The 21,703-nt window shown below is 40.3% G+C and overlaps 1 protein-coding gene across 7 annotated transcripts in view; it reads left to right on the forward strand.

Annotated features, from left to right (window-relative positions):
• dnm2a (dynamin 2a) overlaps positions 1–21,703 on the forward strand; it is a 31,951-nt gene that overhangs the window by 8,522 nt on the left and 1,726 nt on the right. Inside the window, exons 3-22 of one of the 7 annotated variants that reach the window (XM_087839859.1) lie at positions 203–352; positions 1,761–1,964; positions 2,893–2,991; positions 3,082–3,242; positions 3,342–3,484; positions 3,705–3,840; positions 5,026–5,093; positions 5,764–5,902; positions 7,758–7,844; positions 9,492–9,562; positions 10,931–10,984; positions 11,220–11,271; positions 12,524–12,556; positions 14,548–14,658; positions 16,717–16,826; positions 16,955–17,066; positions 17,306–17,470; positions 18,622–18,845; positions 18,978–19,241; positions 19,554–20,350. In XM_087839859.1, coding sequence (XP_087695985.1) covers positions 203–352; positions 1,761–1,964; positions 2,893–2,991; positions 3,082–3,242; positions 3,342–3,484; positions 3,705–3,840; positions 5,026–5,093; positions 5,764–5,902; positions 7,758–7,844; positions 9,492–9,562; positions 10,931–10,984; positions 11,220–11,271; positions 12,524–12,556; positions 14,548–14,658; positions 16,717–16,826; positions 16,955–17,066; positions 17,306–17,470; positions 18,622–18,845; positions 18,978–19,241; positions 19,554–19,626 — 2,456 coding nt within the window. In that variant the 3' untranslated portion in view covers positions 19,627–20,350. Of the gene's footprint in view, positions 1–202; positions 353–1,760; positions 1,965–2,892; positions 3,243–3,341; positions 3,485–3,704; positions 3,841–5,025; positions 5,094–5,763; positions 5,903–7,757; positions 7,845–9,491; positions 9,563–10,930; positions 10,985–11,219; positions 11,272–12,313; positions 12,326–12,523; positions 12,557–14,547; positions 14,659–16,716; positions 16,827–16,954; positions 17,067–17,305; positions 17,471–18,621; positions 18,846–18,977; positions 19,242–19,553; positions 20,351–21,703 lie in introns of those variants that run through there. The other 6 variants (XM_006791316.3, XM_087839860.1, XM_087839856.1 and 3 more) reach the window with 6 other exon arrangements.

Here is a 21,703-nt window from a genome sequence, read left to right on the forward strand (position 1 = left end):
CAATCTCCTTTTGTAGATGCCCTGCATATGGCCTTTCAGTCACAATGCCTCAAGCTAGGCACACTGTCTTCTATTTGCTGCTTTCATCCATTTAATTTAATATTTTCTCTCTCGCTCTCCCTTTCCTTTTTGTTCCCTTTGTCCTCTGTCTCCCCTTCTCTCCCCATCTCCCTTGTAAACGTCACCCTGTCACTGTGTGTAGAATATGCTGAATTCTTGCACTGCAAAGGAAAGAAGTTTGTGGATTTTGATGAAGTGCGGGCAGAAATTGAGGCAGAGACCGACAGGATAACAGGCTCCAACAAAGGCATCTCTCCTATCCCAATTAACCTGAGGGTGTACTCCCCACATGGTAATGGACACAAGTCTTTTTGAAACTTTAATCACAAAGTCCAGAAAATCATTTTTTAAAACTCTTTGCTCTCATGTACATATTAAGACCATTACCCCCCACACCCTTTTTTTTCTAAGCCATTGCAGATACAACCATAAATTCTATTTCAGGGTGCGTTTTACTCATACTGTGAGTGTGAATGTTCATCCTCTGTTTCTATTTAAAACTGATCATTGTTTTAGGACAGTACTGTCTGATAGGTTAATTTATTTATACAGCACACTAAGTCAGGAAATTGGACAGGCACGTTTCGGCATGCTATCCATAAAAATAATTACTATATGGTAAGATATTGATATTGTCATTTAATATTCTTTTAATTTTATACAAATACATTTATAACATATTAGAACCCCTGTGAGGCTTGTAGAATGTTTCATTCCCTTGTGCAAGTTTTATAAATCTGCTATATAGTCAGCATTTTTGAACTTTACAAATTAGCTTTCCAAAGATCCTTGGAAAATATTTCAGAAAGTAAAAATGTGTTCTTTACAAAGCCAAAGGCCATTCTCTTATTGCTGGATGGTTCTTATAATAAAAGCCTTTGGGTCAGCTGTAGAAAGAAATAAAAGTCACGGTTGCATCCATGTGAATGATAAGCCATATTAATGTAAATAACAAAATGTAAAGTAGAGCTGCAGGGCCATTGCAACTTTGCATGCTGAGATGGTGTGCTATAATCAGGGAATGCTGCAGCAATTTCCTGCATGCATGTAGATGTTTTCAGGGCTGTCAAGTTACAGATCACTTCTTGTGCCTCTAGTTGGTAATGGACAACACACCGATTATATGTCATGTTGCCCTTTATCATGTGTACAACCCACAATGAAAATATCATGTACATTGAATGATCTTTTGCTCATAATGTCTGTTCTTGTTACCAGTACATGATGCTCCGACTGTGGCCTGGCATTGGCATTTAGTTGTATTTATGCGTGGAGTCTTATCAAGAATGCCAAGTGTGGAGCAGATTGGACAGTGTGCATTTGAGTTGGTTACTAAATGGCACTAAAATTTACTCTTGACTTCAAAATGGTGGATTTCCTTTTTGGTTTAGGACTTGCCTACAATTTTATTTGTATTTCTTAATGTGTGACGTGTGTACCAAACCCTTAAAATAATACAGAATTTTTAAAACATGTCACAGGCCTAGCTAGTATTAATAAATATAACTGACCCAATAGGGCGTCCCCAGTGTCAGTGCTCAGTCCCAATGACCTTAAAAATAACACCTTACTTGAGCAAACAATGATATGTATGGGTGTTTCCTATTTTCCATTCAAGAAACCTGATTATCTACTTTAATCCATCTGAAAGAAAATATGTATTTATGATTTATGTTGACTTCTGTCCTACTATGACTCAGTGCTGAACCTGACGCTGATTGACCTCCCGGGAATGACTAAGGTTGCTGTAGGAGATCAGCCACAAGACATAGAGCACCAGATCAGGGATATGCTGTTGCAATTCATTACCAAGGAAAGCTGTCTGATCCTGGCAGTCACTCCTGCCAACACTGATCTGGCCAACTCGGATGCTTTGAAGATTGCAAAGGAGGTGGACCCACAGGGTAAGCGTGCATCTTTGTAGTAGTCTAACATTCAAATAGCAGGCCTCCAAACCCAAAGTTTTAATTAAAAAAAAAAAAAACACTTTAACATTGCATGTTATGATGCCTATTATCTTACTTTTAATCTGCTACTCCCGTTTCATCTGCACTTTAGTGTGGAGCAAGTCTCCACATCTTATTTTTTCACCAAAGGCCTCTGCCAGTGATGAAAGACACTGATGTAATATGTATTGTTGTGAACTGTTTGGAGTTACCAGGATTTGTGATTTAATTACACATAACATGTGTTTTGAGCATCATTACATAGTTATACACAAACATCACCTGACTAAAGTAATAACACAAAAATCCCCTAATTTTCATGTAAATGGAGAACACATTGACTAGTTGCTTGAAATGTGTAGTGAACTATGGTTACAAACCCAATTCCAAAAAGTGTTGGGACGCTGTGTAAAATATAACTTTAAAACATGAAATGATTTTTAAATCTCATAAACCTATATTTTATTTACAATAGAACACAAAACAAAGATCATTTAAAATGGACTGAGGCAAAGTGAAAACGTTTCTGAGGTCAGGCAAATCAATTAAAAACATTTGCTGTATCATTAAATCAAAAATATGGTAAAGAAGACCCAGGACTGATGAGCATCTGAATTCCTAAAAGGTAGATGGGATCCTACACCGTAGTAAACATGGCCCTGTCTCAGGTTTTTGTTGTTGTTGTTGGACATTTCCTGCCATCAAATTAATTTTATTTTTTTCCCTTAAATTAGTACCTTTTCCCAGTTAGACACATACCATGTTTTTATAGTCTTATCTGAATGAAATATTACTCTGAGATTTGTAAATCATTAAATTTATTTCCATGTTGGTTACAAATATCACATTTCTGAACGTTTGTATAACTACACTTAATTATGTGCAGGTCTGCGTACCATTGGTGTTATAACAAAACTGGATCTGATGGACGAAGGGACTGATGCAAAGGATATTTTTGAAAATAAACTTCTGCCACTGCGAAGGGGTGAGGATTATGCACATACTTACAGGAATATGCATTTACTTGGCTTTAATTTTACACCTGGAATGACTCTGTGTGTGTTTGTGTGTTTAGGTTACATAGGTGTGGTGAACCGCAGTCAGAAAGACATTGATGGGAGGAAAGACATTCGTGCTGCTCTGGCTGCTGAGAGAAAGTTCTTCCTGTCTCACCCTGCCTATAGACACATGGCAGAACGCATGGGTACACCACATCTACAGAAAGCACTTAACCAGGTTTGCTAGTGGTTGTCTTTTTAAATTTTGTTTTTTAAAAAATGTTATCTCTGTCATGCCACCGATATCCTAAAAATAAAAGGCTACTTTTTTCTATAGCAATTGACCAACCACATCAGGGATACCCTGCCTGGTCTGCGCAGTAAGTTGCAGAGTCAGCTTCTCTCCCTAGAGAAGGAGGTTGAGGAGTACAAGAACTTCCGTCCAGATGACCCGACACGGAAGACCAAGGCTTTGTTGCAGTACGTGCAAATTAATATTTCTCCTGAGAGAAATACAAACAGCATCATTAATTATCTTGTGCTGAAATAAAAGTAGAAAGGTTGTGATAAAATGCCTGTTTTACTTAAAATCAATACCACTTTTTTTGTATCATTGATGTTAAGTACTGTTATTACAGATAAATTTGTTTTAATGAACAGCAAGCAGGGTATTCACAAAGCCACATGTGTCCTTCATCAGGATGGTGCAGCAGTTTGGTGTGGACTTTGAGAAGTGCATTGAAGGCTCCGGGGACCAGGTGGACACCAATGAGCTTTCAGGTGGTGCCAAGATCAACCGCCTCTTCCATGAGCGCTTCCCCTTTGAACTAGTCAAGGTTAGTACTGTAGCATAACATGCATAAAACAAGCAGTCGGACTAGGGATGGGTATCGAAAACCGGTTCTTGTTGAGAACTGGTTCCCACTGTTTCAATTCCTTGGAATTGTTTGCCATTTTTGCAAACGATTTCCTTATCGATTCCAGTCGCCCCGAAGGACGTCACCACGTTGCGGAGCGTCATTTACCTGGCAGGAAACATGGCAGCTCAAACGCTCAAAAGTTTGGTTATACTTTACGAGAACGGATGACAACAGGGCATCTTGCAAAGTAGATATTTCATTTAAGGGAGGAAACACTACGAATATGCAAAAGCATTTGCTCACAAAACATGCGATAACCTTAAATGAATGTCACGTTTTTAATTCCGCTCCGGACTCGTGAATCTCAACCTAGCAGCAGCGGTAACGGTAATGCGGCAGGTAAATAATCAACTAACAGTGCATATTATGTTAGTGAGATCTGCCTTATTACAAAACCTACCATTACTGTGCATTTAGGGGACCATGATGAGAGAGACAGACAGAGTCTGGCTGGCTCAGATGCTGGCAGTTCTCGCTGCAGTCTACCGGTAGCGTCTCCTTTCAGGCCAGGATAGACAAATGTCACCGAGCAGTGACTAATTTTTGTGGTAAAAGGCTTGCACCCATTTGCCACAGCAGATGATTTTCGGTAAGTGAATGTGTTTAATTGTAGGCAGGGACATTACTGGATATTCTTGTGTAATTGCTACAGAATAATTGATGTTATACTTTGTTATTGCTACAGAAGAATATTTATTTTATTATTTTACATTTACAATTTTTTTTTCCTGGGGACCCTGTGACACCCCATTGAAGAGCCGTAGGCTGGATCTCTTAAGATCTCACTGTTGGGTTTGTAAGGCCACGTTACTCCTAAATTTCTGTCTTGTTCAAAGAGAATATATAAAACAAAGTTTTAAGCTAATTGACCTTAGTGTTCTCCTTTTTAAAAAAAAAAAAAAAGAATTGATAAAGAATTGAAACGTTAAACAGAATCGAAAATGGAATCGGAATCGTGAAAATCTTATCAATACCCATCCCTAAGTCGGACACAGGGAATCAATCATATTTAGATCAAGATGTACTTGGAAAGTTTGGCTTCTAGGTTTGATTTACATACAAAAAACCGCAAAACAACTTTATATCTTTTCTTTTATCCAGATTGTTTTTGATGAGAAGGAGCTACGGCGAGAAATCAGCCATGCAATCAAGAATGTCCACGGTGTCAGGCAAGTGGAATAGGACAAAAAACATCCTCCTCCCTTCGAAAAAGAAACTCAATAATTGCCTCTTTTCTGCTTCAACCTTAAATACTGCTGTAGCCACACACTTGATTTTCTCCCTTCATCAGAGCTTTATTTTACTGCAATTCAAATTTCCATAATCAAGCCTTGGAATCATAGACTAAAAGTACCAATTAAAATTGGTGTATTCAGAAAGTGTTGTATGAGAACTTTAAATTTTCTACTTTTCCTCAGTGTTCTTTCAATCTCTTTATCTCCTCACTGCAAAGCCACCCACTCCTTTTTTTTGTTTCTGCCTGCCAAAGTATTCGGTTATAATGCGATTTTGTGTTACATGTATCTGTATTAGCTGCATTTGTGTTGTTGTGTATTCCTTAATGAAAATCTTCTGTCTGTCTTATCTCATTTGTCCTTGTGTGTTTTTAATTATACGCACATTCGGCCGTCTTTGGCACTTCATCTCCACTTCTCCTGTCATGTTTGTCAGTATTTACTTAGTTTTTTTTTTTTTTTGGGGGGGGGGGGGGGGGGGTCTCATCATCTGTCTGTGTGTGTGTGTATATATTATATTTTATTTTATTTATTTTTTACCAACATCTCTGTTAACTGTCCCATCTGTCTGCCGCTGTGCCTCTGTCTCTCTGTGCATCCTCAGAACGGGACTGTTCACTCCAGACCTGGCGTTTGAGGCCATCGTGAAAAAGCAGATCGTTAAGCTGAAAACGCCCTGTCTCAAATGTATCGATCTGGTCATTCAGGAGCTCATCAACACAGTCAGGCAGTGCACCAACAAGGTACTGCAGGTGGTCCAGCATCTCCCGACCCAGAGACATTGGGCGGGGGAAAGCATGGGTGTGCCAGAGGGTGAACTGACACAGGACATTAGCATCTTCTTAGAAGATGTAGAGAAGCCTCTGCTAAGCTACCAGTGTTTATAAGGAGGATAAAGAGGAAAGTTCTGTGCAGTTTGCCCTGGCTTCACCCAGCCCCATGAGCTCTGTGTGCAGGCAGCGCTGTCGTGTTTTGGAGTGTTGTGACGGGTAACGTGTTGTTGTGGATAAGAGATGTTTTCTGGACTGAACATCTCAAGTCTCTCCTGGACAAGCTGCAGGTCTCACAACTCGATGCAGAATGCCAGTGAAATATAGGGTGGTCTGTAAGGTTTAAATTTGGCATTAGTTATCACCATATTCACCTCATTTAAGAGGGACTAGCTAGGAAGAGATGTGAAGTACCTGCAGCTTGTCTTTCACCACTGCTTGGTTTTGTCTGTCTGTGCCTAGAAGTGACTAACTGAACAACAACTTCTTCTCTTTTTATTTCCTCTTTTTTCCCTTTCCTCTCTTTTCAATTTTTCTTTCTTCAATTCCTGCCTCCTGCTGTCTCTCTACCTCCTTAACCAAATTCAATCAACCCAATGACCTCTCAGAACGGGGCTCTTCACCCCTGACCTGGCTTTCGAGGCGATTGTCAAAAAGCAGATCCTCAAACTCAAAGAGCCCAGCCTTAAATGTGTGGACCTGGTGGTTTCTGAGCTCACCGCACTCGTCATGAAGTGTGCAGTTAAGGTAACCAGGGACACACCAGCCAGGAAGATGGCATTAAAAAAAAAAAAAAGGGATTCATTTTCTTTGTAAATGTGTATCACCGTCATCGAGTTTTCACCCCAGTGAAATCAGCTCCAGACGACTCTTTGCCACTACACCATCTGTGTCCACTGCATTGAATGTGTGCATCCTCCCATCCCTGCCGTCTTCGTACTTTTAGAAGTTGCCATGCCATTTGGCATCTTCTTGGCGCGTCAGATTTGCTCACATTTGAAATATTAAACACAACTATAAAATTCCACCAGCTGTCTCCCTGCTGGACCTAAGCATCAGCTCATTAGAGCATTTTTTTCCCCCCCACCTCCACATTGCTTCTGGTCTGTCTGAGCAGAGGCGAGCCCACCGCTGCTCCCTTTCTGACCCACATGACAGACTGACATTCTGTTATCTGCTGAACCGGATGGAAAGGGAACAATGTGAGTCGGGGTGGGGGGGCTGAGATGATATTCAGAGCCCTAAGGGCTCTGTGGGTGTTGTGACAGCTTGAATGAAGCGTTTCCATAGCAACAACTCTACACTACCATCTTGTGGACAGATGAAGGCTCTGCATCTAAAGACATGATTTTTAAAAAAATCTGCTCTGTTACCCAGGCATCCATAGTCCCTGTCTTTTTCTCTGCCTCACCCACCCTGCTATTTCTCATCCAGTCTTCATTAATATAACTACTACAGTCAGCTAGAGACGACTGTTTTACACACACAAAAATACAGGATTATGCCAACAACAAATATCGAGTGCGACAAAATTGGATCTTTTGTGAAGTCATCTCTGGCTGACTCTGCCACATTATATAACAGACGGTCACTGTGGCTTTAAAGTCTGTTTATGTGCGTGTGCTGGATTGTGATTGCCTGGATATGTGTGACACTGCAATGTCACTTGACTATCTCTTTCCCTTTTCTTTGTTTCCTACTTATTTTCACTTCTCACTCCTGTTTCTCTCTGATACTTATTGGTAAGTCTTATTAAGCTCAAGCTCACATGTAAGTGTGCATGTGTCTCAGTTCAAGGCCGCAGTTATGTGTTTTTGTTGCCTTTCAGCTCAACTCCTACCCCAGACTGAGAGAGGAGACTGAGAGAATTGTCACAACTCATGTCAGAGAAAGAGAAGGGAAGACCAAGGACCAGGTGAGATGCTGGCATGCTGATTAAACATTAGTTATTATTTTTCATGTGCAAAAAATGCATCTACAGTTCCTGTGTAACCTCAGTCCAATAGTTGTATGTATGTTTGTTTGTTTTAAACCTGTCTTGTCCAACTTTTTTTTTCTTTTCTTTGTTGTGCCGAACATAATTTTGCTTTCCCAAGTAGAGCACAGTAGGCTCTTCTTGCTAATGTTTTTATTTTATTTATTTACTTTATTATTCATATTAATGTCCTGTGGTTGTTACGCTGGAGCAGACTGGGGGTAAAGGCCAGATTGGTGAAAAATCAGAGAAGAAAGCAGAGAACTAGAAAAAGAAAAGGGAGAGGGGAAAAAATAGAAAAGAATGGGATCGGGAGGGGGGGTCGAGAGTGAAGTAAACAGACACGCTGGGTCTCCAACTGCTGTTTCTGTAACAAAGCACACATAGATGATACATGGCACCAAAAAGACAAAACAGAGGGAGGTACACAAACAGATATACCATTTTGCTGACAGAGAGAAAGACAGAGACCCTCCAAGGGGGCAGGCCAGCAAGCACACCAAAATGCCCAATCACGCACCCCAGAGCCACCAAGCGCACGAGGAGGTGAGGGGGGGGAAGTGACACATGAAGTTATGATATAAGTATAATTAATAAATGTTATAGTTTGTAATGTGAAGAAGTTCATAGTTAACATTTTAACACCTAGCATTAACCGTATCAATGACTCATCGAGCATTTTTAGTTTCTACATCTGCTGATCTTCCATCTGAAACACGAAGAAGCACATTTTTCCTTTTTAAAAACACCCTTAATCTCCCTGCAATTCTTTATCAGTAATTTAAGGTCATGCTATGCTAGTTGCCATCTTGGTGTCTGCATGCATTCTTCCCTGTGACGCACAACCACATTATAAAATGTTTTGTCTCAAGCCTATTCATATTTGTGGTTATCAGAGCTGCAGATGGATGCATAGATTAAAAAAAACGGATGCCTGTTATATCCTGTATATTAGAACACTGCATGCATTATCAGGTTTTTTTTCCATAAGGTTTGCATAAGGTTTGTGTGTGTGTGTGTGTGTGTGTGAGAGAGAGAGAGAGAGAGAGAGAGTGTGTGTGTGTGAGAGTGAGTGAGTCTAGTCCTAGTCATCATTGGTATTTAGTGCTGCAAGTGTTTTGTAACTGATAGTTTGACCAAATAAGTCAACATAGATTCTAATCTCCTTAATCTTCAGGGGAAAAAAGTTTAATTGGCCACATGTGCTTTAAATATATTCCAACTTTCTGTTAATTTGACTCATTTCTGCTAAATTTTCACAGAAATCTGGATTTTGAGAGAGAAGGAAAAACTTATTTATTTCGTTTCAGGTTTAAATTGTCCACGGTAGAGTTTCAGTCCTGGTAGCAACACTTTTAACCAGAAATCAAAACAAGTTGAGCTGAAATTCATATTCTCTACTCCACTGCATCACTAATGCATCACTGATGGGCTGTATCACAATGACTGTGTGAATTTAGTTTTAAATGTCAGGGTTTCTTTTTGTTCAGTGTGTAATATCACAAGGGAGACTTTCTATTTTGTGCTCACTGTAATTGGTGTTTAATTGTGACCTCTCCTTCTTAATCATAATTTTCTGCCTCTAAGGTTCTGCTGCTGATTGACATTGAGTTGTCCTACATCAACACCAACCATGAGGACTTTATAGGCTTTGCTAAGTAAGTACCCTTCCCACCTCCTCCAGCCCAATTTACAGCCTGCTGTCTGTGACAAGTGCCTCACCGAGGGCAAGTTTGGTGAACTTTAATTTGCCTTTTGTCCGAACGTGTGGTTCCATTGATTTTTTTTCTTAATTTTTTTTTTAAAAGAAAAGACATGTAATACAATAACTTTCAGCAATCAATACGCATGCAACCCATCTCTTACTTTAGACCCTTCACAATCACTGCACTGCTCCTGATTCCAGGCGTTTCCTTTAATAGGTTTGTGCCCATAGATGATTGTCTGAAAATGCTAGCCAAGCTATATGTAGCTTGTTTTCCCTTCCATAGTTTCCCGTGGCACCTGTCATATAAACAGCACGTACACAGCAGTCTGGCTCACAGCTCTGCACACTTTCAGTAGAATGTGCATGTGTCATATACTGATTAACTATGAGAGAGCAAACCCGTTGGTTTGGTTTGAAATTGGAGAGTGAGGTAATTATGCATTTTTAGAGAAGCTAGTTTCTGCTCTCTAGTTTCTAGTCACATGGTTGTGGAGAAGTCCCAATGAAAAGCAGAGGAGCAATAGATGGGGTAAAGATTACTGGAGTCAACAGCAAGTTGATGAGTGGGTAAAGACTTCACAAAAAGTGTTAGTTTGTGTCAAATCAAAGTAGGTGACTTAAGCCAAACTGAACATCCGTGTTACCTCCCGCTGATGGTATTGGATGCTAGCAAGCTTACAGGGTTGCAGTTGGATGATTTGGACTATTGAGTGCAGAGCTCCAGCTTATAATTACATACATGTTGTAAACTACTGTGCCTCAGTTTGCAGCATGCCAATTAGTCATTTAGCACATATCTCTCCCTCTCAGTGAAGTGGATGTTACATTGATCAAGGTCACTTTAGATGGCGCCTTCTCCCCGCTGCATGCAGCATTACTTGCTGAGCCTCCAAACAAAGTCAAGCATGCTCGGTTGCTTGACAGGTACATTATCCTCTTTCCCGGAAACTGTTCGCTGCTGTAAACACTACTTGTGTTGGCAATGAAGAGAGAAAGTGCTGACGTTTTACTGCATTGACTTTAGATGCTTTTGTGCACTGGAAACTAATTTGCACATTGCAAAGTGTTCACTGCGTTTGTGGTATATCCCTAAGCAGTTTGTGGTTGAATTCGTGTTCTTTTTAGCATAGTAGTTACAGTAGCATGTAGTTGAGTGACGCTTCCCTGCTCTGTGTGGGTTGTTTCATTGACCAATAACAAAGCAAGCCCCAGAGTGTGTGCGTGTGTGAAGGTTTATCCTCTGCATGGCAAGTGGATTGATGAAACTTGTCGGCGGTAAGCAAGGGCTGTTTAACGGTTCTCATGACATCACTTTCAGTCTTGACTACAGAAGGCTGGATGATGGTAGCTCCCCAGTGTACGGCAACAACAGGTGGGCAAACAGAAAAGATTGAGGGTTTTGTCTTATAGCATTTGTAAGACCATTATAGTCCCCATGCAGTGCAAATTTCTCCCCAGCCCACTTCCACATCCATGTGTGTATGTATTGGTTCAATAATAATGACACCATGAACATCTTAGCTAAACCCACACAAGTGACTTGTGAATACTTGTGTATTTTAGAGATGTGGTATAAGGTGTGTTGTGATCTCTTTATGTGATGACAGTGCTCAGCAGAGGAACACGGCTGCAAACAAGAAGAGGGCCATACCGAACCAGGTATGTTTGATCAGTCAGTTTTTCACCAATCCCAGATTTAATCTTCCTTTACTGACGCCTCCCATTACCAACCTGTTAATCAACCTAGTGAGCATACCTGACATAACTTAGCAGTGATAAAGACCCTTGGCCATTAATCTATCTTGACCTACCTAACTGTTAATGACACTGACTGTATCCAGTCCCAATCTTTTCTAATCCTCATGTTCAACTGGCTGGTCTTTGCCAACATTATTACAAAGCTGGTACCTCTCCTTTTCTATTTTATTCAGTATTTTGTTGAAAAGTTTGTTTAAATTGTAAAGTGTATTTGAGGCAATTTTTAATATGATTGTATTCCCGCTAATTAGCCTCAATGGCATTTTCAGTAAGGGGAGAGTTGCCTTAGTGAACTTAAAGAAGACCCTGCTTCACTGCTTTATTTTTTTTTTTTAACGAGCATTTGTCTCTGGCTGTTATTAATTGCTGTTTGCATGTGACCTAGGCATGATGGTGTGAAGCAAAGTAGCCATTGATCCCCAAATTATATTGATTGTTTTGCCTTCCCATTAACTCGCAAGCATCCTTTGCTACAGAATACAGAATGTGCATGGATCCTGCACCTATCAACTGAGCAACAAATATGACATAACCAAATTGTGGTATACTTGAAGTAATTCTAATTGCATGTAATTCTCTTGCTCTCTCTTTCTCTCTATACCTCTTTCTCCTCTCTCTTCGTCTTCCTTTCTCTGGTTGCCAAATGGATTTCCTCTGTTTTCCTCCTGTGTGTGTGCACTTCCTTCAAACTCTCATTCTTACCATTTTACCATCTTCTTTTCAACCTTTTGTTAAAATTTAATTTTCTACTCCTCATTACTGCTTCACTCCTCTTCTTCTCCTCTTTCCTCCTACATCTTGTCCTTCATCTTCATTTCTTTGCTTCCTTACCTTATTTATTTTGGCTTTGATTTTATACTACTCCCCCCCCCCCCCCCCCCCTTTTTTTTTTTTTTTTTGTTTTTGCTTTAATCTCCCCCCTCCCCCCCTCCTGTTACTGCAGGGTGAGATTCTGGTAAGTACCCCTCAAACCCACACCCTGCCCGGGGCAGTAGGGGTAACTCATGCAGAAGAACTGAGGCCATCACAGAAAGGTCAGCTGGTATAGTTAGGGTTCAAAAACAGGCTGCTATGAAATAACTGTTTAAACAGCTAGCTATAGCAAATAGCACTTTATACTTTCATCATAATGAATTGTTGTACCTCTCTGCAGCTTGACGCACTAGGAGAGGTCTACGAGGAAAAGGTAGAGTCTCAGGACTGACTTAAAGTGATATCAATTACAATTCTGACATCAGCACGCAGTCCAGTAATTTGGACTATCTTTAGAGTAACACTCGGCACATTGACTTCTGTAATTTATCACTTTAATATGACAGTAATTGTCATTAATTCTACATTTTGGTTGCTACTAACATTTTCTCTATTGAATGATATGAAAAAGATATGAATTATTTTGTGCCCATAAAGGGTTTTGGCACTTCGCAGTGCTTTGTTCTCTCTGTTAAGGACCAGAGAAAGATAACAAGAAACTCTTCCACCAGTAACCGTGGAGGCGTCAGTTCTCCTGTCCTTGGGTTTTTACCTCTGCTGCTGCCTCATGCATGGTGACTCAAAAGTTTGCCTTGTGGAAATCATCCTAAGTGTCACTGGGGACAAAATGGGTATTGAGAGTGGAACAAATAATAATAATAATAATAATTACTCATTTCCTTTATGGATTGGTTGTTAGATTAAATTCGTTACATTCTAAAAGATACCTTCTTACTAATCAAAGCTGTATTTGTACTATGATTGATTATAACTTTGGGATTTCTTTAATTAAATGAAATGTTTTGGGGTTTTTGGTCATTTTTATTTTCTTTTTTACTATTTGACAAGACAAATTCAAAATGTCATTATTATTATTTTTTTTTTTACACCAATCCTATGAATTTCTTTCCTTTGACTCTGATGTAATCTAACACCTTTAATTAACCATTGCATCACAAAAATTTAGATTTAACTGACTACAGAGACAAGAACATCTCACCTGTGAAATCCTCACATCGCTTATGCAAGCTTACATTAAAACAGGAAGCAGTATTTCTACCTGCCTTAAATCCTCTGGATTTAAGTCCTTTTATTGCTCTGAAAAGTTACGTTATGTTCATGCCAAGGCAAACTACCACTACTAGCTTCTGCATTCCTGACTCCTCTCCCATGTTTATGTTGGCGCTTTTGAACCAATTAACCTTTATTTCCCATCGCTCACTCCAGTCCTCTCCTGGGTGGAAAAGGAGTGCAGGAGAGAGGTCTAAAGCAGGTTTTGAAATGGCCATTCCACTTAGATGCAGTCTGCAAAAAAGCACACTTCTCAAAGATAGTTTCACATACTGCACTTGAAATGCATGAAGCTCTGTGTGAGAAAATGGAGAGACCATGGTTACACTGGTTTCTCCATAATGCATGGACTCTTTTCCTAAATTGATTCCCTCTCCAGCTCTCCACTTGAGATTTTTCTTTGCTTTTAACATTTTTGTCCCGCTTGTGATCTCTGCTAACTCCGTCCATCTGCTTGGCTCTGTGTTTAATCTCCTTCGCTACAAATCACTTTTCCTTCTTTACCTCTTTCTTTTAAAATCAAGTAATTAACACTCTTCTCAAAGTTCAGCTAAACCCATTAACAATGCTGCTCTCTAACTTCCAGTGCATAGGCTAGGCTTTACTGACCCGCTGGCATTAACATACCACCGTCGACCTTTGGTTTTTGACTTTGTATCAGAGCAGCCATGCTGTGGGTACCATCAGGACCCATTTGGTTTAATGATTTCCTTACTGTGGACTATAGACAATGAGGCCTACATCCCTCTTTTCAACCTTGTAATGCTTTTGTATATAGTCATCTATATTACATGTGTATATACAAGATAAATGTGCATGTTTTTCTGTTCTTTAGTCACTCCATTTTGTCATAGTTTAGCATTTTCAGATTCTCTTTTGTGATACCTAGTTAAGTAAATTAGATTTGTTTAGGTACAATGTTTAATATGTACATAAAAAGAAAAAACACAAACATACCAAGGCCCAGCAGGTAAGCGGGTAAGGTTTTATTGTTGTTAAATCCCATAATTAATGGCACTTATGGGGTCCACATTTCACCAGTGCAGGAACCTCATTGTTAAAGCTTTCCCTCCATCCTCCTGGTACCCCTCTCTCCCTACAACCCTTCTCCGTCATATTCTCCTGACCATACAGGTGATCAGGAAAGGCTGGCTAACCATCAACATCAGCATCATGAAAGGAGGCTCCAAGGAATACTGGTTTGTCCTGACTGCTGAGTCCCTGTCCTGGTACAAAAATGAGGAGGTGAGAAGAGTTGCTGTGTGGTTAAGATGCTGCTGCTAATATAAACTATCCCAAATGAGGATTTGGTGTCATTTCCCAGCCTAGCCTAACCAATGTGCAGACTACTGTTCAGCTGCAGCTTGATGAACAGGTAGTCTGAACACTGGGCAGGCGAGGTGGGGGTTGAGGGGTGAGAAGGACTCTGATGGGAGGAAGGACCCAGAGGTCATTACGTCTGCATGCTGCAACTGCAGGACAGAGGACACAAAGAGTAAATATTATCTCAGTAATCATACATATGAAGAAAAAGCCATGTGTATATAGGAACTGCTTATTACTAAAACAACAAAAAACTTAAAATTTAAGTTTTTTGTGTGAAAATGCAACATTAAATGAAACATTTTAACCATTACAACAATATGTTTAAAATGACTCAGGCGAGTGATTCGTACCAGCCCCTCTTGGCTAAACAGCAGTGTCAATATGTTTTGTAGAAAAGATATGTACTGAGTCTCGAATTCAAGGAAAGGAGACAAACGTTCACTCCAAGAAGCATGAGTGCCTTGATGGATAAACTTAAAATGATCAGACTTAACTGATTTAACTAAATTGAAAGTTTGAATATTTTTAATAACATGAAATTCATAAAGAAAATCATCACATTGCTCACCCACTTGATCGTCCTTAGTTGTATCCATTCGTCCACCAAGATTTTTTATTTTTTTTTAAAAACGCGGGGGAAAAGCCCACCTAAAGACTGCCGCAAGAAGTCATCATTTAAAATATATATACACACACAAACGTTAACTGAAAGGGCGTCCTCACGTTGGTAGCCTTTTGTGAAAAGTCGAAGAGAAAGGAGCGGTACGATGGTGGAGGCAAACTGACGTGGCAGGCGGGCTGAAATGTTCCAGCCGGGATCCGACTTTGGAATTTGCAGGAAATCGTACTGGGTTACGGGGGCCAGAGCAGAGGGAGGGGGTGATTGTGTGTACAAGTGTGCATGTGTGTAGACACTTGTTCACATGAGTCAGCCTAAATGATTTAGGAATTGGGTGTATCTGTGCAAGTGCGTCGTTATGCACACGCCCAAAGTTCAGTTTTATGTATTTGTTCGCTTTAGTCAGGCTTGTCTGTTTGTTTGTCTTTGCACGTGCAGTTAAAGACTTAGCCCCTGTTTCTTTTCTTTTTTTACGAGTGTGTATGTGTCGTGAGGGCGGGGGATCATGAGGAACCGAGTGATGTAACTCTTGGGCCTGCACCCCGCTCTCTGTGGTTGTGCAGACATAAATGCTTCCAGATGTCTTTGCTCAACAGCGAAAGCTGGCACCCCATCCCCCTAGAGCTCCCTCATGCTCCTCCTCCTCACACTCATCATGCATTTCTTCATCCCACCAGCCTGGTGGTCGTCCACACAGAGGAAATGCATTCCATCATGTCTGCTCATTGGTGTCGAAGTATCAGAGCAACGCTCTGTGATTTTCATCTACAGCCTACAGTTGAAATCAGAGCTCTTCAACCCTACATAGTATGTAGGGGTTACACATCAAATCATTTAGAAGTTCTATAAGTAACATTTTTGAGTTAGTTGAAATATTCAAACAGAGAACATTTTCTGTGGTATTTAAAGAAAGCAAATGAAGAACTGAAAAAGAGTAAGTTTTTTTTGTTTCCCACAGAGAAATTAGAATTTGAAAAGGCCTCCAAAGTTTGGGGGGAATACCAGAAAAATTTGATGCCATTAAGGACAAAGGAGGCTCTCTATAAAATCCCAACCTGCTGAATAATTTTTCTGCTAGTCTTCTTGGAGGAAAGCTTCATATGTTTTAGTACCATCGGTCATTTTCTAAAAACGTGACTCTGAAATTTATTTTTGAATTTTATTTGTTTTTCAATGCTTTTGTAAATTTCAGTAAATGTTATTCACATCATGAGAAATGTCTTGACTATTGAGAGGTTTAAAAAATTTCACTACAGCACTGTGTAAAGTCCTTATTTGTTCTCTGTTATATGTTCAAGGTTTGCCTGTTTATTATTACTTTGTGTCGTGTGTAAAAACTTTTTTTTTTCTCATGCTAGGAAAAAGAAAAGAAGTATATGCTTCCCTTGGATAACCTGAAGCTCAGAGATGTTGAGAAAGGCTTTATGTCCACAAAGCACATCTTTGCAATCTTCAACACTGAACAGAGGTCAGTCGTGTTAATAATAAAACCCGTACTTGTTGACCGGTATTCCTGCAGGCCTATCTTTTCCTTGTGTGTGCATGAATTTGTTTATTGGAGTGAGGCTACACACAGCCACTTGTTTATCTCTACAGGAACGTGTACAAGGATCTTCGCCAAATAGAACTGGCATGTGATTCTCAGGACGATGTGGACAGCTGGAAAGCGTCTTTCCTCAGGGCTGGAGTTTATCCAGAAAAGGACCAGGTATGTAACAAAGTATTTCTGTTTGACTGGTTCTTTTCCATTAAAGAACCAGAAAGCATTCATAATCAAGCTCAGAGTTTGGACTTGCAACTATAAACACTCTACAGCGCTTTTTCTCTCTTTACATTTTCAGGAGAATTTTCATATCTGCTCCTATTACAGGAAGCAAATGTGTAGATGTGTGTAGGCTATAATTCTGCTTCATCTTTGCTGTTTTGTGTTTTGATGTTGTGGTTAAGGAGGAGAATGAAGAGCCTTGCCCTGCAGATACATTCTCCATGGATCCTCAGTTGGAACGGCAGGTGGAAACCATACGCAACCTGGTGGACTCGTACATCGGCATCATAAACAAATCTATCAGAGATCTTGTGCCCAAGACCATCATGCATCTCATGATCAACAGCGTAAGTTCAGCAGTTCTCACCACCAGACCAAAGTAATTGACTAGACTCGAAATATGCTAGAAGTAGAGTTTATAAGTTGGGCATAGCAGTGTGCAATTTCTCTGACAGAGCAGTGATCATGTTGCGGTGGGCCATACTGTGGGAAGTGACATGCGTATTTAAGTTACAAAGTTATGCAGTTGCACCATGAAATGGGTTCAATCGATTGATAGTTGCAGAAAACAGTTGGTGCCCACACCCATACTGTTTAATGTCTGAAAGGTGTGGTGTTTTCCAGCACTATTCAACCATCGGAAAAACAATATGAGAAGAATATATATCCCGACAATGTCTGCATGTTCTGGGTCTATTACTGCAACACTGCACTGTATTTCACTTAGAGCTTAATTGGCTTCTTTTCTGCAGATTCTCTATGACAGCCACTTCATACAGTGCATAATACATTCAAGCACAGTTTCTGGTTAAAGCGGATCCTAATTGTGAGGATATGTCCTGTGAAAAATGCCAACAGTAGCTGTATCTCAACCTAAACTTTAAATGAGAGCATGTACTATTGCAACACTCTGCATGTCCTAAAATATTGCGCTTCTACACAGTATCCCTCCTACGCACTCAAAGTGTATTTCTGTGAACTGTGGGAGGACGTAGCATGTTTTTAACTAGTTCTGTTGATTGTTGTCTTTCTTAAAACAAGCCTTTAATTGTGCTTACAGTACTAAGTGTATTTACTGTAGAACTATGGAGAACAGTTTTTAGTTTTCTTGTTTTTTGTTATTAGCATTAGTCGTGCATTTTATTTTGACACAAGTTCCTAAACCTGAAGCAATTAAGAGAATTTATGAGGCATCCTCACAGTAACTTGCCCACTGTCCATTTATTCTGATTTATTATTTTAGCGAGCCTACTTTGACATCTTCTAGCAGTCCAGCAACTACACATACACACACTTGTAACAAACTCCTACACGACTGTCTAGTAAGCAGCTCCTTTGCCAAGACTTTCAAATATTTTTGGTCACAGATCTATGCGTATTTTTCTTTTATGAGTAAGTATTAACCCCATAATATCTTATTAATTGGAACCAGATACTACAGCCATTTTCCTGCTCCATATCTAAAAATTCTGTCTTGATTAATATGTCGTCCTTATAGGCGAAGGACTTCATCCACTCAGAGCTTCTGGCCTACCTCTATTCATCTGGGGATCAGAACAGCCTCATGGAGGAGTCTGCTGACCAGGCCCAGCGCAGAGACGAAATGCTGCGCATGTATCATGCACTCAAGGAAGCACTGGTCATTATTGGCGACATCAGTGCCAACACAATCTCCACCCCAGTACCACCACCTGTAAATGACTCCTGGATGCAGGAAGCCAGGTGAGGGTTAACGGGGTGTGAATGTAATAGTTGAAACACACTTTCTCTAATCACACAGGAGAACTCATGTGATCTTTGTGTTGGCTTTCATTTTCCTTTCCTTTTCTCATGCACTAAACTTTCTTTTCTCAGTCCGACCACTCAGCACAGGCCAACTCCTACATCATCCCAACCCCCCAGCCGTCCACCTGCTGTGAGGGGACCAACACCAGGACCTCCCTTGAACCCTTCCCCTGCATTTGGAGCACCACTCAATCCCTCCCCGGCCTTTGGTGCACCCCCAATCCCCTCCCGCCCAGGCCCGCCCATCAATGCCTTCAATAGCAGTCAGGATCCCTTCAGTGCACCCCCACAGATCCCCTCCCGGCCCGCTCGTGTCCCTCCCAATATTCCCAGGTAAGTTTTATGATGTGACCAGCAATGCATTGAAGGTGTTACTGTGATTTTTGTCGCACAGACTCTCTAACACTTTGTCTTTGACGTCACATCATTGTCTTTCTTTCGAGAGTTCCAGGCATGGTTTGTGGTTTGTCTGTATACATACCTATTATTTCTGTATGCGTCATTCTTTCCTGAGTCAAGTTTCTCTTTGTCACTCTTCTTCCGTTCGTCTCTCTCTTCTGCTTCTGTTTGGGAAGTTTGGTTTCTTCACTGCCTCTTTGAGAGCACATCTCACTTCTTGTCCTGGTTTTTCTCTCCTCGTTACAGCCGAAGACCCCCTGGTGCTCCTTCTCACCGGCCCACCATTATTCGCCCTGCTGAGCCCTCCCTGCTAGACTAGACCTGTGGCCAAGTCCACCTAAGTGTGTGTGTATTTGTGTGTGGATGTGTGTATCTGCACAATATAGGCAGGGGCGGGGGCTCAAGGGGAGGGGCTGACTGATAGTCGTGCATAACATGCAACATCCAGCCGCATTGATGTCTGTTCAAGCAATGTTAATAAGCTGCTAATAATGTGTTTATAAATGCGCAGGAAAGAAAGCAAGCCCTTAACCACTTGAATATTGCATTTGACTGCTCTAAAAGAGGAAAACAAATGGCTCATCTGTGAGATGCATTCAGCTTCTGTCATTAGGAGATGATGTGTCAGATTCAATATTTTTTAAATGTAATAACTGGTTAATTTCTTTTACAGTTTATTTCCTGGCAAGGTTCTCAGCAGAAGTACATTTATTAAGTTATTAACTGGTACAGGCTGGGTTTTTCTCTCCCCTCCCCTACTTTTTTTTTCCCCTTCAAAATGAGCCTGGACGTTCAAGTCTAGGTTTGTCTTTGTAATATACACCCATAACCAGCTGTTCTCTCGGGTCTCCTGATTTCATATTGGAAAAACAATGGCTTATTATAACTGTTCTTTTTTCTTCCCTTGTGTTGTTTTATTTGAGTGAATTTGTCCTTTTTAAATGACAGTTATACATGTAGCTTTAAAATGAAATCTTAATCTCAACAGAGTGTAAAAACAAAGAAAAAAAAAAAAGATACAGAGCAGGGTTGTTTGACACTGAGAGAAATAGCTTCGGTTCCTCTGTCAACAATTATTTTCCTCAATGAAATGTTATTCATTGACCGTTATAATCCAAGCACTTCTAACCGCCTAGCCTTACATTAAGCCACTCATAGCAGGGATGCTGTAGCTTGTTACCATAACACTATGCACAAAAGTCCGGGGGGGTGGGATGGATGCTGTCTGCACTTTCTGGGAAGCTTTCTCCACTAATTTGGAGATGATCACGTCTTGAATTTTAATCCTTCTAGTCTCAGTCATACCTCAGTGAGGCCTACAGCCTTGGAGGAGAGTTAATTCCTGGATTAGCGGATTTAAATAGAACGGCGCACACGGTACAGTTTTCTCTCGGAGAGGATCAAACTTGATGAAGCTGAGGGGTGTGTGGACAGATCAGTGATTCAGAGCGTAAGGTGGTATTAAGCATAGATCAGATGTTATGTCTCTGTCTGGGCTTAATTTTCAAGGAAATTTTCTCACTTATGCTTCCATGCATAAAATGATCTTGTATATAGCTGGCCTATTCTGGGGAGTTAGCTTATCTCTCATTTTATTATAGGGTACATGACAAAGCATGCTATCGATCATAATCCAAGCCCAAAATGTCAAAATACAACGGTAGTCATCAAATTAAAGAAAGCACTAACGCTCATTTCATAGATTAGACTTCAATAAAGGCGGGAAAAGAGATTATTTCATTGTGCTTTATTTAAAAACTGGGCATTTTTTTTTTCCCCATTTCTTTTGATGCTTTGGTAGCAATTGTATCATCTCTGTACAGGTATGTTCAACTCAGCCCCCCAGCTTCGCCTGGACTGTTATTTGGGGTTTTGCTACAGGGATTATCTGTCTAAACTTGGACGTGCACTTGGTTCAGCTGTGATTATTTGATGATGATCTTTTGATTGCTCTTTGAACGTATTTGACCATAATAAAAAAATATATATATATATTTTTAAGTCTTTAAGGGGAAATTGGGAGTTACATTGGGCACTTGTTTTCTGTTTTTTGGTTTGATCAGTAGTGGTGATCAGGTGCTGGGATTTGTGGTTTACAAAGGCACATCCTGTCAAGAGAAGCTCCCTAAGATGGTAGTCTGCATCAAGGAAAGATGATTAATTAGCCAGACTGACAAATCAAACAAGCTGTTTAAAAAAAAAAATGCAGCAAGATCCCAAACCACTGCTTCTTGAGACAAAATGTGCCTTTTCTTCCTTTCTCAAGGTCTGGCTTTCAGTGACAGCACCAGGAAGAATAAAATATTCCTATCCGGTCTTTATACTGAAGATCTTTAATAATGGATCTTCCACACTCCCCATGGTACACAAATTTTAAACAAACTAAAACAGATATT

This window comes from Neolamprologus brichardi, chromosome 4, assembly GCF_056152115.1.
Source record: "Neolamprologus brichardi isolate AB-2024 chromosome 4, ASM5615211v1, whole genome shotgun sequence".
NCBI lineage: Eukaryota > Metazoa > Chordata > Actinopteri > Cichliformes > Cichlidae > Neolamprologus > Neolamprologus brichardi.